Raw genomic sequence first — 16,035 nt, 5'->3', positions numbered from 1 at the left:
AAATCTAGAGTGGGCTGCATAGGAAGCATCCCTCAGACACGCACGCGTCTGCCTAAAAGTTCCTCCACCTGCATTTCGCTCATACGACTTAAATCGGAGGCTCTCAACCGGTGGTCTACTTATAAGCTACCTTCACTAGACAAAACACATGGCGTGAGAAATACCTGTACCGGTATATAGATCTTAATCTACTAGCTATTTCAACCATGGCGCTTATATTGGTAGAGTGTTTTTTAGTTTTGGTGTTTCACGAGTCAAATTGATTTTTCTGTTCACCAAGGTGTAAGAACACCATAAAGAACGTCACTTCCTATCATGAGTCCACCAAGATATCTGGATACTTTAACATGCCATAACTAACGTTGTGTCACGAGTAGACACTGGCAGTGCTAAAAGCAACACATTACTGTCACCGCACTTAAGGGCACAGCTAACATCTAAAATCCATTGATCGAATTATTTGTATTTGGCGGAGCTCAAGAAAGGTGGTGTGTGTGGGTGGGGGTGGGGGGGATTGTGTTTTTCCTAAGTGTTTTTTTGACAATACCTTTCTTCAGGTCGCAAATTCCGAATGGGGGGGGGGGGAACATTCTGGGTGGGTGGACACGGTGCTCGAAAACGGCTCTAACGATTTTCCTAAAAATTTGACAGTTAATGATTATCTCGTTCGAACGTTATAATTTTTCAAAGTAGGCCTATAAAAAAAATGACTAGAAAGTACTTACTTAAACAGGCTATACGTCATAGGGTATTTCCTCATTTCAGCTTCAATAAATGAATGTTCAAGAACATTTGGCGTACCGTCTTCTAATGGGCTATTAATAAAATATTATAAAGTCTAGTAGATGTACACATTCTTATCTTATCTTATATAGTACAGACGTTACGACAAAAAAAAGAAGATGATTACGTCCTACGCGTCATGCATATTAACCGATGACCTAAATTCTGCTAAGTCACTGATTTTCCTGGATAGCATTTTTACAAATTTGTCCTAGCATATGGAACGAGGAATGTGCCTTTATCTTTGTGTCTTTCTGAGTATTTTATTAAATTTAGTTTTGTATTTGAAGATTATAGTTCAGTGTTTTATGTATAATTGCTACTTTAATTTTGAGTCTTCTGTTCTGAAGGCTTTCTAAATTTAGTGATTTTACTAAAGGTGTTACTCTAGTCAAATGTGAATATTCGTTTGTTATGAATCTCACTGCTCTATTTTGTGTCTGTTCCAGTTTCTTAATGTTTTCTTGAGTTGAGGGGTCCCAAACAGAGGATGCATATTCTATTATTGGCCTAACCAAGGTTAAATAACATTTTAGTTTAACAATGATTTGTTTCTAGTGGTGGGGAGAATAGGGCGGGGTAAACAATGTTCCTTTTTTTAAAAAATCTAACATTCATTAGTTATTAAGAGCAAAATAATCGCTCTATAAGTTGTGTAAAGGAGGTATGGTCTTTTTTTTTTAATATTTTTTTTTCTTGCTTTGTGCCTTAAAGTTTTTCCTTCTAATTTCAACTCTAAGACTGGCGTTACATAATGTGATTTTAACACAAAATCTGGCGATACATTACACTGGCCCAATGATTTTGTTGTTAAACTTATAAGTAAGCGTTGTATTCTAAACATGCCAGAGACTCGCAATCCCGAGATAGTTGTGCTATTTCTAGTTGAAACCAAGAATTGAAATAGTCAACTGAGTCAATTTTCTTCGGAATATCTCGCATTTCATGGCGTCCCAAGATCTGAACTATTAATATTGTGATAGTTGGTTTATAAATAAGGTTTATTAGGCGGCCTTATGTTGACTTGACAATAACCCTAAATCTGCCCACCATTATAAAAAATGTTTTTTAAAAAATAAAGGAAGCAAACTCACGTTAGGACTAATCAGGAGGTGACAGTTTGGGTCACGGAGAGATTCAAATGAATAAGTACCGGTACAAGCGTCATGTGGAGCATGAAAAGTAATGGAAATAAAATGTTAAACTAATATTTGAAACTTAAGTCAGTTTAAGCTGTAGGCTGGGAAGTAATGGTTTAAATGTATTCAAGTGAATATATACCACAATGTTAGTTTTGTACTTGTCTTTGGTTTATCCCTTTAATCAGATGAAACGATTTCGAAATATTTTGTCTAGGTTCAGTTCTTTGTAGTCACAATTCCAAACAAGAAACTTGTTGAACTTAAATGTAAGGACACAGCAGTGGACCAATTCCAGCCTTCAAAGTCAAAGGTCTGAGAATTATTTAAATGCGCCAGCTGTCACCCATCTCGGACAGGGTACGTGCCCCAGGTGGCAGAATCACCGTAGGTTCTGACGATTAATTGTATTGATTGCACTGTCGATACGCTCAGCCCTAGCTGTCCTCACATCTGAACCAATTTTCATTGGGTCCGCGTGACTACCCGAAAAAAGAAAAAGAGCTTTCTTTCTGTGACTATACTAAGCACTATGTCGCTAGTGGTCTAGGATGAGAGGATGTCAAAGTTCAGGTGTTCATGTAGCAGACATTAACCGCCATTAATTTCTCCAACAGACCCGAAAAATCCCCAAATTAATAATTCAGACATAAAAGAATTGAGCTCGAGTCTCGGAGGCTCTGCATCCACGTAAGCCCCTCCCCCTAAATTTTGAATTAAACTGTAAAATGGACATTGAGGTCATAGACGTGAAGTTTCCCCTCTGAACAAGAGTCATGGGTGAACTTATTTCTGCTTTTTACAAAGCTTATATCAACTCACTCTGTCTGTCTGGTTTGTTTTTTTTCTCGGATGAAGTTCGAACTTTACACAATTATCTAAAAAAACATGAATCAATTAAAAAATTAACTAAATAAGTTAATTATTTATTGGAAATTAATTATTTTGTTTGGTATTTAAAAAAAAATGAATGCTACTTATTGAGAGATCTGTTTTTTTATGTGTTGAGTTATTTTTGAATTTTTTTTTTCTTCCACGTCCCATTCTCGGGTCAAGTTAAAATTCAGCGTAATTATTCATAGTCGATCACAATACACGAATCAATAAAAATAAATTAACGAATTAATCAGTTATTGGTAATTAATTAATTTAGTTTGATATGCAGGGTACGTGGAACCTTCTGGGTGGGTGAAACCTGGACACGGATCTCAAAAACAACTCTAACGATTTTCATAGAAATGTATCAGTTGATGTGTATCGCTGAGAAAAGCATCACTAGCTCGTTGGCCATACTGAGAAAACACTAGTTCGGCTTTTTATAATTTTTTAACAAACTAGAATAGATCTAGCTAGATCTAGACCTAGTTTTAGATCTAAATCTGGATTCAAGATCTAAGTCTAGATCTACAAATAGATTTAAGTCTAGATCTACAAATAGATTTAAGTCTAGATCTAGAGTTAGATCTGTCTATATCTAGATCTAAGTATATGATGTATAACATTGTATATGGCATTCTGTCTACAAGGTCATGGTGTCCGGACTGCAATGACCATGGCGCCACCACAAAAGCCATTGTCTAGATGTAATATCCTAACTTCAAACCACAAGGGATGCTACTGTTGTTAGGAAGGAGCTGGGTAGCAAATCAAATGCACAAAGACCATGCACTAGAAGGTATCTATGCTTCATCAGTGAGTAACATTTTGAAATTGAAATTGTGTGCTCATTTATTTATTTTTTTAGCTTTTTTTGGATAGCCTGCATATGAGAGTTTGTGTTGTGTTCAGGGCGAGGGTCCGTAGGCCTATAAGGCTAAAAGCCGAAACTTGTCGGTGTTAAAAAAAAAAATAGCCAAAAGATAATCGAATAAGGTTGGGAACGTGTGTAGCAGTCAGGAAAGAAGAAAGAGAGAAAGAGAATGAGACTAAAATAGAGCCAGACTCACTAAGGCAAGATATTGACCCATAGCTGGAGCACTCCATTTCTCTCCCCTCCTACACGTGAGAGGGAAAAGCGTACGTTTGTCACGTTGAACCAATGGTTTGAAAAAAAAACAACAACCTCATGTTTTTCCTCTCTGTGTAACAATGAAATGTCCCAGTGACACACATATGCCCAAAAGTGACTTCAGCATTGAAGGCTATCAGTTGCTTCCATTCATGCAATAGTCTGGTCCTACACAAGAGTATGATCTACATCTTATTAATGGCAGACGACCCCTTCACATAACGGACTAATTCCATTCAGATGTATTTCTCCCATGACTGTCTACATTATTAACTTGGCCCAATAGCATCGATTTCAGCCAAGTCAATAGTCGTTGATGACATGGCAGTGTGTTTCTGAAAAATGTTCAAAAAATCACTAATAATAGAATATAGTTTTTGTTTGGCGGTCACCGAAAGGGAAAAGCCGCTTTTCGTTGTTTGGGGTCTGTTTGTCCGTCTGTCACTTTTAGACCTCAAAAACTAAACAAATATTGACAATTCAATGTCATGATAATTTGTAGCTTGTTAAGTTCTGACACAATGGCAAACCGCTTTTGTGTGTGTTATTTACAACTATTAAATGCAATAAAATTGAGCCAAGTGACCTTTAAACAAGACCTAAACAAAGGACTTCATCCAGAGACCGAGAATTGGACACTCACCAACCCCTTAGTCCAAAAGTCAACCTTCAACTAGACAGGCCTCTTCTAGATTATCATTTGGCTTTGTAGGGGCTTGTTTAGTTGCCCGGTTACCCCTGCCATGGCGAGGCTGAGCCTTACAAGTGAGTCCTTCGTATTCCTACAATATACCATTGCTAAATATTAAAAGGACGCCATTGGTGAGGTTGGTAAAAGATTTCATACACCAGATTGTCAGGTTCTTATTGAATGGATGTAGTTAACAATAGGCTGGACACTGGACGCTGAAAGAAGAATTCAAGCTCTCTTCTCAATCTCTCTTTCGTCTCTTTAATTATCTGTGTGTGTGTGTGTGTGTGTGTGTGTCTATGTTGTCAGATAAGCGACTTGATAATCATATCAATGTCATCAATTATTCATGTATATATCTTTTCCTCTATCAATCTATATTCAGTTCATTCACAAAAACTTGCCACCCGTCAGTTCTGATAACTCGGTCACAGCAAGGCGGGAAAAAAAAACGCTTGTGTAGTTAATACTTCATTACAGACGACTTTATGTCTTCAAAAAGTATTTTTATGCGGTACATTACGATACACTGTGCACTACATTGATTAGCTTTCATTTTCACGTGGTTTAAGGATCGATCACTTCATAAAGTACGTACTTTTCCTTTATTTAGCCCCATATCCAATTACCCAGAATGTTCATGCATTCAGGAATCCTTCTATTTATTTATTTAACTCTGTATGGACTCCAGTAGGATACGTTTAAATGGTATCACGCTAAGCCCCATGTTTGTTTTCCCTCACAATGAACCCTGAATTGAATTATTTTTCAAAACAAAAAGATTTCATGGCATAAAAGTTCATTAAAACAAAAAGGTTGCAAATGATCCCACTGCTTATGGTTTGCATTACTTCAGGTAGCATGCATTGTGTCCCCTAACAATGGGTATCAATAAAATATAAACAAGCCGTGGTGAGGCGAAAGGACATCTACAGCTTAAACCACCAAGTAAAGTCTATGCTATATTATTCAATTACTCCCCTGTCTAGCTCTAACCGTGACACTAGAACAAAAGCCTTCAATCTCACATCCCCATTAGTGGATGGGCAAGATAAATAAAATAACACGGTAGGATGAATCGATTCCCAACTGCAGACGATTCCGATACCGAAAAAAAAAACATGGAAAGTGTGACAAATGTATGTAGGTCAAAGGTCGCATCGACCTTCTGTAAATTCCCAATGGAGAATAGTGCCATAACCCAGTATTTAATTAAACAAAAGCTGTCCATCAATACGTTCAAATGTCTGTGTAAAATAGGAGGAGGGTGATTGAGGAAAGGGACATATTGAAATATTTTGTTCTCCCTTTATTTTACCAACAAGCCGCCCAGAGTCTAATTGGTGCAGTCCTGTCCTTTATTACATCAACCCTACATGGATGAACACTATAAAGAATGCATGACTGTGTTGTATAGTAGGCCTACTAAGACAAAAATTAATCTCTTTATATTTTCTTCGTCATCGCCATTGAATACGACAACAAAGACAAGAACAGAATGATTTCAATTGGTCAAACAATATACCGGTGGATGCAACGTTTGAGCCAACCTGCCCCACCGTCTACACACATACACAGACTTTTTTAATTCAAATTTTAGGCGTGAAACTTTTTCTTATAAATGTTTAGCAGACTTTCATTTTACTTCCAGGTATATGCTCTCCCTTCCCACTAGCACAGCTAATATTAGTTGATCTTCCTGTCCAATATGACTTGTAGGCCTACTGGAGATTTAGCATTAGCAAAGATTCGAGGCTTTAATCTTTGTCAGCTTCTGGCTTTTTTTGTTTTGTTTTTAATACCAGGCATATATAGGTCAGTAAAAATCTTCATCTAACTTGGAAAAAAATGACTAGCATGGGTCAAAGAAATTGTTGACTATATGTATATATATAAATATATATATAGCTGATTTATTACATCCACAATCTTCTCAAAGTTTCACTACATCTGGAAAACAAAGACATTGATCCAGTAGTTACAAGAGGAATGAGGGGGGGGGCATGTTATATATATGAGGAGAAAAGGGGGAGGTGGCAATGTTATAAAATGAGGATTAAACATTTCCAATGGACAATTTTAATTGTTTTTACAGCTAATGGATTTAGTCACATTACAAGTCTACCTAAATAGCAATAGTAAACAGTTTAACTTGCTAAAGGGAGACTTGGGTTAATGACAAGACTAGACACTAACTTTTTAAACAGATTGAATAAAAATAGCAAATTTATTCAGCAAACATATTGATGTGTGTGAGCTTTGATAAATGTTTGATGTACAACTTTCATTCAACCATGTACAGCTACAGGTCATGTACAGGTCAACATAAAATGCATGCATGGTGTCCAATAGAACCAAGCAAAGTTCATTATATAATGTTTATAAATTTACAGTTTATTTCATGATCAGCTATAGCATGGATGCAAAATTAATGTAAATATCTCAGTAAGATTTCAAAGTCAAATAGATACAAATAGGTGGTGTTAATGTAGCATATAAATATAATTGTTTAGCAGCAGACATTGCTAGGCTAAATCAATTTATCAAGTAAAATACAAGTTTTGGTATTCTTTGCACATTGAAAAAAAAATCTAGTACAAGTATATATATATATATATATATATATATATATATATATATATATATATATATATATATATATATATATATATATATATATATATATATATATATAGATTATATAATTATATATAGATCTAGTATATCCTACAACATTTAAATTTAAGATTGTATTATAGTTATGAGAAATAATTTAAAGATATCAGAAACAAATACTTGATAGGTTTAAGGGAACATAATGTCTATACTTATATATATATATAATGCATGCATGCTATATATTTATATGTATGACATGCATTTAGTCATTTATCATCATATAGTCATACGACATTAAAACTTATTTAAGGGTCAGTGTTTTATTATCATGACCTACTATTGACCTCATACCTGATAATGATGATCCTGTGAGCAAGCCAGGTGTGAAAGTGGAAGCAAGTATTGTGTCGTTATTGCTAGTGAATTGGAGATCTCCTATATCATTGGGCCGCCGGGCTGTCATTGTCGTGTATAAAATCCACACATTGGATCAGCACCAACAATCAAACACAAAAGGGGAGCATGCATGTCGAGTATTGCCAGCACATAATATCCAAAATGAACACACACTTGACACACTGTTGTGTCTAGACCTCAAATTATGTCACGGAGCACACAAAGCGATCAATAAGCAAAGCAAGAAATGAAAAAAAAAAAAAATCCTAGCACAGATATAGCAGACGACAGCCAGGGCATACGGTGGCTACGGTTCGGGTACGTCAGGCCGGTAAGCACAACACATTAAGGATTGAACAGCTGAATGCCTTTAAAAATTTATCCTTAAAAAAAAAAAGTAGCATGATATGGCCTATAAATGTCTGTAGATATGCACACATTAGGTCTAGAACACGGGTTTTAGACTGCTCATGCAAAGCGTATAGTATTAGAGTTAGACTTATTATCTAGGCTAGTATATCTAATTATAGACGGTATCAGTCTGTATTGTCATGGTGATAACTAAAATAAATTTATAGCATGAAAAACAAGACCTTTAATTAGTCTACTAGATCTATTTCTTTATGTCTACTTGATCTATAAAATTTATATTTTTAATTTTACTTCGATCGTATCACGTTATATTGTGGCAACCTAGTCATATACTATAGCGTTATTATCGTAATCTCACTAAGTCATGCGTTTTTTAAATGTAAAATTGAGGACTGACCTCCATTCTCCAGTCATCTAACCTTACCCTCTTCACATATTTTTTGTCTAAGCCTATAAACGACAGCACTCGTTGCGCCTCGGTGGTTGTCATGCGCAGCCTTAGGACTGTCACCACTCACCAGTTGTTGAATTCGAGTTTTCCCTTTTACTCGTCTCTCTTGCTATCACAGTTACCGGTGTGTAGTCGTGTCGAAAGAAAATAACGATTATAAATTTGAAACTTATTTTATTTTTATGTAATACGTGTGAAAGCTTTATAAAAAGAGTAAATCTTTTATTCTTTATAGACATACTAGGAATTCAAATATAGGTCTAGTTTTTTTTTTTTTTGTGTGTCTGGAATAGATCTAATTCTAATTTTGTTCATTTTTTTTTGGGCTTGATGAAAACCTAGATCAAATCTAGATCTAGGTCTAGTTGTAGTTTTTAATAATCGTTCTTTTACTTCCTCCGGTGTGGATCATAGAAGCTGTTTAGGATTAAAGGTAAACAGATGTCTCTAAAGTAAAGTTTTAAAGATTATTTTTATAGTTATTTAAAATGAAAACGAACGTTTTATATTCCTTAATGATCACGTAAAGGATTTATTATAAATTGGACATAGATCTAGCACCATGTCATTAATAAAAATACATTTTAATGTGCAGTAACTTGGTGACGTGGCGACGCCGACGTTTTGTTTTGTTCAAGATTCAAGTTGTTCTTTCAAACTCAAAGCTTGAAACTTTGTTACATTAATGATTAGTCTTAGTTTCTAGATCTAGAATTCTAGATATAGTTTATGATTGTGATTAATTTATTATAATATGAATGAATGCTAGATCTAAGTAGATCTATTTAGTAAAACTGAGAAACAGTGACAATGATTTAACTCATTGACTGCGGTGTTTTGTTTAAAAAAAAATGCTACTTTTTTTTACAAAATAAGAAAATGTTCCAAACATGGCTAAAACAAAAATTTATTGTTTAAGTACCAATGATGCTATAGTAACATATTTGGTATCGAAGTAAAGGTAAATGAATGGAGAATGTGAAAATGTAAACATCTTTCTATTTAAATATAAGATATAAATTATAATCTAAATAATATGACACTCAGAAAAAAAAATGGATGCCAACTTTAGAACTTTTGAGACCTAAATTTAGATTTTGTTCTTTGTATTACTGTTGAAACAGCATATTTAGACTATTTAAAGTATTTACAGCATTTTCAAAAAGAAATGTGATAAAACAGTCAATAAAAGATGATGAATCATTGATTATATTATTATTTTTACCTTGTTTTTTAGTCAGAAAAAAAGTGAAAATTATTGCGCTTTTCATTACTACCAATAACAATAGATACCAGTACTAAATCTATCAACCAAATGCACTCAAATATTATGTACATTTGAATCAATGGGATATAGATCTAGATTTGTCTTCTTTTTATTTGCATAGAACATCTTTCATTCTAATACTAGACCAGTGCAAGACATAGGCTAGCGAGAGATCAAAGCCTAAATCTCTAACTAGATGAAGGACAATAAAAATCCTAATTCATTTTACCTAAGATTTAGACATCGAATAGATCATTATTACTGTTCCTTTGTGATAAATTATGGATTTAGAATAGTTTTATATTTTACTTTTATTTAGTAGTAAACCTTTTGGAGTGCAACTTGAACCAGTATAGTGATGGTGATGATTTTTACCAAAAAACAATACTAAAAAAAATTGCTAGAAAATATACCAAGAAAAAGCCCAGCATGGTGGATGAATATTGGATTTAGATCTGCCATTTCTGTTGTTTTCATTTATCTAAGGGTTAGATCTATAGGAATCTACAAAGGTGTAAAGATAAAAGCATAGATCTAGTCAACCTTGATCTACATTCAAGACCTAGCCCTAGTCTAAGGCTAAGGCCTAAGCCTAAGCGTATAAGGCAATACTAGATCTAGATCTAAATCTAAATGCTAATAATGTCCAAGTCTGCTTCATCCTATGCTAAATCTTGATCAAGATCTTCATTATTACAATTCATATTAGTATAAATAAAACAATAATAAAGCTTCTCCAGTAGTAAACATTGTGGGTGTGTCTTGGACAAGCATAGCCATGATGATGTTGTAGATTTTTACAGAACAGATAAACAATACTAAAAAAAAAAAGAAAATGGGGAAAAAATGCCCACAGTGGATGATTATTTGATGTAGATCTACCATTTCCTTTCTTTTTATTTACCAGAAGCTTAGATCTAAAGATATATCTAGATCTAGAGTCCAAGTCTAGAGATAAAAGCTTAGATCTAGTCAATCTCGATCTACAGATTACACCTAGCCTACTGACAATAATAGATTTAGATCTAGATCTAAATTGACTAAATACTAATAATATAGATATAATCATATTAATATGCTAAATTTAGAATTTAGACCTACCTGAATCTAATCTAGATCAAATTCTTCATTATTACTATTTATTTGTGATAATTTTTAGAATAATTATAAAGTTTCTTCAGTAGTCAACATTGTGGGTGTGTCTTGGACTAGCGTAGTCATGGCGACGTTTTTTTACATTGTAAAAAAAGTAATAAATAAATGTCTAAATAAAGCCAAAAGCTTCTAATTTCTATGTAAACAAAGGATGAAGAACTCTTTTATAAAGTAAAAATAGTTCCACTGTTGTTAGTTAAAATTTTTAATTTAAAAATGCAACAAAACAAAGGTAGGGTAAGAACGTCTATGGGATAGACGTTCCGTGCGTTTAGGGCAGACAGACCGTCTATGGGATAGACGCTCCGCACTCATTGAGTTAATTCATTAATTTTAATGATTATTGAATGATGATAACTTTTTAGACAAGACAACCCCGCCCCCCCACCTCTTTCAATTTTTGAAACTCTTTTAATGATTAATCTGTAAATTCTGTGTATAGTCAATACTATGTCAATATTATTATTATTAAGTATACTCTAGATCAAGGCTCTAGTTATAGGCATATAGACATAATAACATAGGACATAGATCTAGATCATCTAGTTAAATCTAGTATAATATTAATAATAATAGCCTTAATTTAGTGAAATTTAGTCACATTTTTAGTGTTAAGTTAGGAACTTGTATTACCTAGATCTAAATAAGTTTAAACTGAGAACAGAAAAATAGAACAGAAATATAATATAATATATATATATTAAAAAATCGATTTAATGAAAGATTTAACCCTTTCAATTATAATTATATGCTTAATACTAATACATATTGAAAAATCTAAAACAAAAGCATTTTATCTCTTCAAATTTAATATAAGATGAACAATTACAAATGTACTAAGTTAAGAAATATTGTATTTTAAAAATTATTTACATTTTTTCTTTTCCATTCCAACAAAATATATTAAAAAATAGGGACCACTAACACAATGTTGTCTTTTTTTTTTTTATAAGTTGTTCCTGCATCCAATTTACAACCAAAACAATCACTCTCACATCCAGAAAATATTTAAAAAAAAAGAGAGAATTAATAGTGTGTAACATTAAAGAGATATTGAACTTTAATTATATCTACTAGAGTTCTATATATATCTGAATAATATAGTAGCCAACATTACAAAAATCAACGTACCGGTACTCATTGTTGTGCATTCTGCAGATCACCCTGAAAAAAATCACCACCAAAACTAAAAAACAATTTGTTCTATTAAGTCAAATGTATGTATAATATAGATAGGGTAATATACCATCAATACAATTTAAATTGCACTTGATTGTTTACAATATCATTAATTTCATCACAACATTTAGGCAGGTGAAGCTCTGTATTTAGAATTTTTAATACCTTTCTTCTTGGTCTGTATTTAATAAGTAACTCTTTTTACACGAGTGTTTATCATTGTGAGTCTTCACTGTGGGCATGTCTGAAAATGTGGAATCTAATTTCATAAAGTAAAATTGTTAGACCCTTAAGCCCTTTAGTTACATTGTAAGATTTTTGTGCGCACTAGTGAACGTAAACAGGAAGACACTAGGATAGAGAGATTAACAGTGCATCAGGGATCGTGAAGAGTCTGAATGTTTGGAAACTAAGAAGCCAGCTTTTGTGCTGCCTGAAGGTTGTAGAAGGGACATGGAGCGAAGCAAGGAAGGCTGTCGTTGGTCCACATTCTGGTAGCTGTCTAAAGGACTGGTAAATTAGTAGCAAGACTGAGGAAGCTGAAGGATGTTATATGTTTACCCTAGTGAATAAACACAGTCTTTATTTCCTGTTAAACTGTGTTGAGTTGCCTGCCTTTACGTTGAGTGCTTACCCAAGAGTTACAACAATATCAATAATCATTTCTCATTTAGCTTCTAGTAACAACATTAACAAGTTTAGTGTTCTACATAGGAAGTCAAAAGTATATTTCCGAATTTAGTTTGAACTTAATGCCAGAAAAGGATTTGACAGACTGATTGGCTCTTAATCCTTTCAATTATGGAGAAATGTAGTGTAGTGTGATAGTAAGTGTCTATTACATGTAGATTATCATGCTAAAATATTTTTACAAATATTATAAACCTGATACAAAACCTTTTATTTTATTTAAACCATTACAATAATTTTTTAATGACATAGATACTAAGCATTTATCAATGTTTTTATTTTTTTTCATATTTTTAACAAAAGTACCTGTAATTGTGACCTCCTTTTTTTTTTCTAACAACTTCAGAATCACAATTTTAAAATCTTATACTTTTAGATGAAGTTGTGGTTGGCAGCTCTTCTTTTGACGTTTGGATGTTTCTTGCCATCATTCGGTGAAGAAGAAACAGAGGCTAGGCTTTTGGCTTCCAAGAATGTCTTGAATCAGTATCTTGTTGAGGGAAAAGATCTAACAGTAGAGTACAAAATTTACAATGTTGGCAGCAAGTGAGTAAATATTTTATATGACTAATCTATGATATAAGTTAAACTCCAGTGAGCGAGGGTCAAATAATAAATTATAAGAAAGTCACATTCTACTATTCAAATATCCAATTAGTGCAAGTTTGTTCAGAAAACTACTGGTAGAGATCTCTCTCTCTTTACCATGAGGCCCGTACAAGACACTAACCCCTAAACACCCCAATAGAAAGAAAACAATATAGAGAGCTCCCTGATTTGGAAACTAGTGCGCAGTTCATCTCATATATTAGTCTAGTCATCTGCACACTACAAAAAAAAAATAAGGAAGAAGAAGATCTCTCTAAAATTGTTTAAAAAAGACACTGACAAAGTTGTTTATCATTTTAAACAAATTTAGGTTATTTTTCTTACCTGCAATAACATTGACTGACATGTTATTTTGTTAAGCGTTTCAGCAATTAATTCCTTTGGATAATGTGCTAAATTTTGTGTATGACAGTAGATAGGTTGGATTCATTTTATTACAGAAGGTGGACTTTAAGAGGCTTTGGAAAGTTCTTAAAGAAATCCTCTTAACTTTCACATGGACAAGCAACTGTAAAGAGAGAGGTTTGCCATCCACTAACTTGTCAGAAAAATGGCATGTAGCTAAGCCAGTGATCTTAGACCTCTTAGAATCTATTGGTAGCTTGGACAATTTTATAATCGGTAAAGAAGCTCAACATATTCAAATTACTTGGAAAAATACAATATATCTGTTGTCAAATTGGAAACCACTAGCTATTGAAGATGAAATAAGCATTCATCAATCAAACAGAGAATGAACAGAGCACACTATTTCTGTTTTAGTTAAGGAAGCGGGTGATGCACTGAAAGAGGCTGAAAAAGATAATTTAACTTATGTTAAAAAAAGAAAGGCCCATTTGTAGTCCTCCATAAAATAGTGTAAAAAAAATAATTTTTTTGTTTATATTAATGCAAGTTCACAAAACCAAAAGATAAAGTTATTTAGTTTATAAACCTCTGTTTAGTAAAAGATTTTTTTCTATTTATAAGCCACTGTTAAGTAAAAGATTTTTTAAATGTTAGCAACCTAACCTGGAATTATTATTTTTATAAAGTCTGGAGCATGGCAATCCCGTATATAACACTCGTTATATTTAAGATATTCAAGTGCTTTAGAAGCGGGTCAGTATTTTCAGAGCTATATTCAGCCCCTCTAGAAAAGAGTATTTCTATTGAGTTCATAGATCAGATATAGTAATGTCACAAAACTTCAGTTGTTATTAGTAAAAGTGATGCAGCTGATGACATAGTTCAAAACAATAAATTAAAAACATTTTTTTCCCTAACAGGGTTGCTTTCAATGTTCTTCTAAATGATAACAGTTTTCCAGATTCTTCATTCAGCATCATCAGCGGAAATTTGAAAGTTGAATGGGAAAGAATAGCACCGTATCCTTTTCAAATTTGTATTAGTAGTTAGTAATTCTAATTCAGACCCTTGTTGATTTGTTATTTTTAAAAAATCTCTTAGAAAATGTAATATAAGACCTTAACAATTTCCTAGTAGCTCTAATGTTACACATGCAGTCATTTTAAAGCCACTGAAATCTGGATACTTCAACTTTACTTCAGCAGAAATTAGTTATCTTACAGCAGAAGATTCAAGAGAGAGGATAGTAAGACAATTTATTACTTTTTTTTGTGAAAAAAAAATAAAGATCATCTAGATGCCATGTATATGTAATCTTGGTAGACAATAATTTCAACTGTTTATTTTAAGGCACGCAAAATTGTTTAATACAATTTTTGGTCTGTATAAGTAACTCATTTTACACGAGTGTTCAAGTGTTCATCATCGTGAATCTTCACAGTATGCATGTCTGTAAATGTAGAATTTTATTTCATAAAGTAAAATTGTTAAGATAATTATTAGAGATCTGGATGCCATTATATATATATATATATATTTATTATCATGGTAGATGATAATTTCAACAATTTTTTGCTATTTCAGCTTGGCTACACCAGTTTTCCTGGTGAGGGAGGCATAGTTCCTCAGAGGGAATTTGATAGACGCTTCTCTCCTCATGTTGTAAGTATATTGCCATTTGTTTTTTTGGAGCACATTAATTTCTAGCATGCTATTATAAATGATGAATTTAAAAAAAAAACATTTTATTTCTCTTTCCAGTTGGACTGGTTTGTGTTTGCCTTCATGACTTTACCATCTCTGGGCATTCCTTTTCTCCTTTGGTACAGTTCCAAAAGTAAATATGACCAGTCTAAAACCAAGAAAAATTGATTGAAACTGTATTGTACTTCTTGAACAGATTGACTGCTAGTGTTGTGTGTAGAAGTAGAATGCTAGGAGTGATAATGGTTATGTTCACATTGAAATGTTGTAGCATAAGATAGTGTGAGAAGAGTGACTGTTAGATTTTGATGAAAAATATAAATGAAATGTTTAAAGCTATAATTGAGTCACACAAAGGTACAGTAAATTTGATTTTTAACAAACCTAAATGTTGTTTGTGTAATGCTTTCATTAAAAAATTGTAAGGTATTTAATTGGTTAGGGGGCCAGCTTAATAAAGGTGTTGGTGGGCAATAAAAGACTTGGCCATGTGGGTAAACTAGTTTATTTTAAAAAAAGCTTGTCACTAACTATAAACTATCCAAAAATTGCCACAATAATTCACATTTACTAAACCAGTACTGAGTAGTCTGATGTCTTTTTAATTTAATAATTACTGTTAAA

The 16,035-nt window shown here is 33.0% G+C and overlaps 2 protein-coding genes across 5 annotated transcripts in view; one reads left to right on the top strand and one right to left on the bottom strand.

Annotated features, from left to right (window-relative positions):
- LOC106072626 (uncharacterized) overlaps positions 1–8,715 on the bottom strand; it is a 34,656-nt gene extending 25,941 nt beyond the window's left edge. Inside the window, exons 1-2 of one of the 3 annotated variants that reach the window (XM_013233040.2) lie at positions 8,406–8,425; positions 7,592–7,833 (exon numbers count right to left, since the gene is read on the bottom strand). In XM_013233040.2, coding sequence (XP_013088494.2) covers positions 7,592–7,703 — 112 coding nt within the window. In that variant the 5' untranslated portion in view covers positions 7,704–7,833; positions 8,406–8,425. The other 2 variants (XM_056007322.1, XM_056007330.1) reach the window with 2 other exon arrangements.
- On the top strand, positions 7,869–15,794 carry LOC106072618 (translocon-associated protein subunit beta-like). Of its 2 annotated transcripts, none has more exons than XM_056007402.1 (6): positions 7,869–7,967; positions 13,127–13,296; positions 14,628–14,726; positions 14,842–14,953; positions 15,292–15,369; positions 15,469–15,794. In XM_056007402.1, the coding sequence occupies exons 1-6, from the start codon at positions 7,884–7,886 to the stop codon at positions 15,577–15,579; spliced, it is 654 nt and encodes a 217-aa protein (XP_055863377.1). In that variant the 5' UTR covers positions 7,869–7,883; the 3' UTR covers positions 15,580–15,794. The 2 variants fall into 2 exon arrangements, with proteins under 2 accessions (XP_055863377.1, XP_013088483.1); XM_013233029.2 differs by lacking the exon at positions 7,869–7,967 and adding an exon at positions 8,735–8,892.
- Positions 15,795–16,035: the final 241 nt, after the last annotated feature.

This window comes from Biomphalaria glabrata, chromosome 1, assembly GCF_947242115.1.
Source record: "Biomphalaria glabrata chromosome 1, xgBioGlab47.1, whole genome shotgun sequence".
In the NCBI taxonomy this organism is placed as follows: Eukaryota; Metazoa; Mollusca; class Gastropoda; family Planorbidae; genus Biomphalaria; species Biomphalaria glabrata.
Note: the sequence above shows the minus strand (reverse complement) of the source record. Positions and strands in the feature narration are given on the sequence as shown.

Coding starts and splice junctions, on each gene's coding strand:
- LOC106072618 (XM_056007402.1), top strand. CDS start 7,884: ATGAAAAAAAAAAAAAATCCTAGCACAGATATAGCAGACGACAGCCAG. Junction 7,968..13,126: donor GGTTCGGGTACGTCAGGCCG/GTAAGCACAACA, acceptor TTATACTTTTAG/ATGAAGTTGTGGTTGGCAGC. Junction 14,954..15,291: donor AAGATTCAAGAGAGAGGATA/GTAAGACAATTT, acceptor TTGCTATTTCAG/CTTGGCTACACCAGTTTTCC.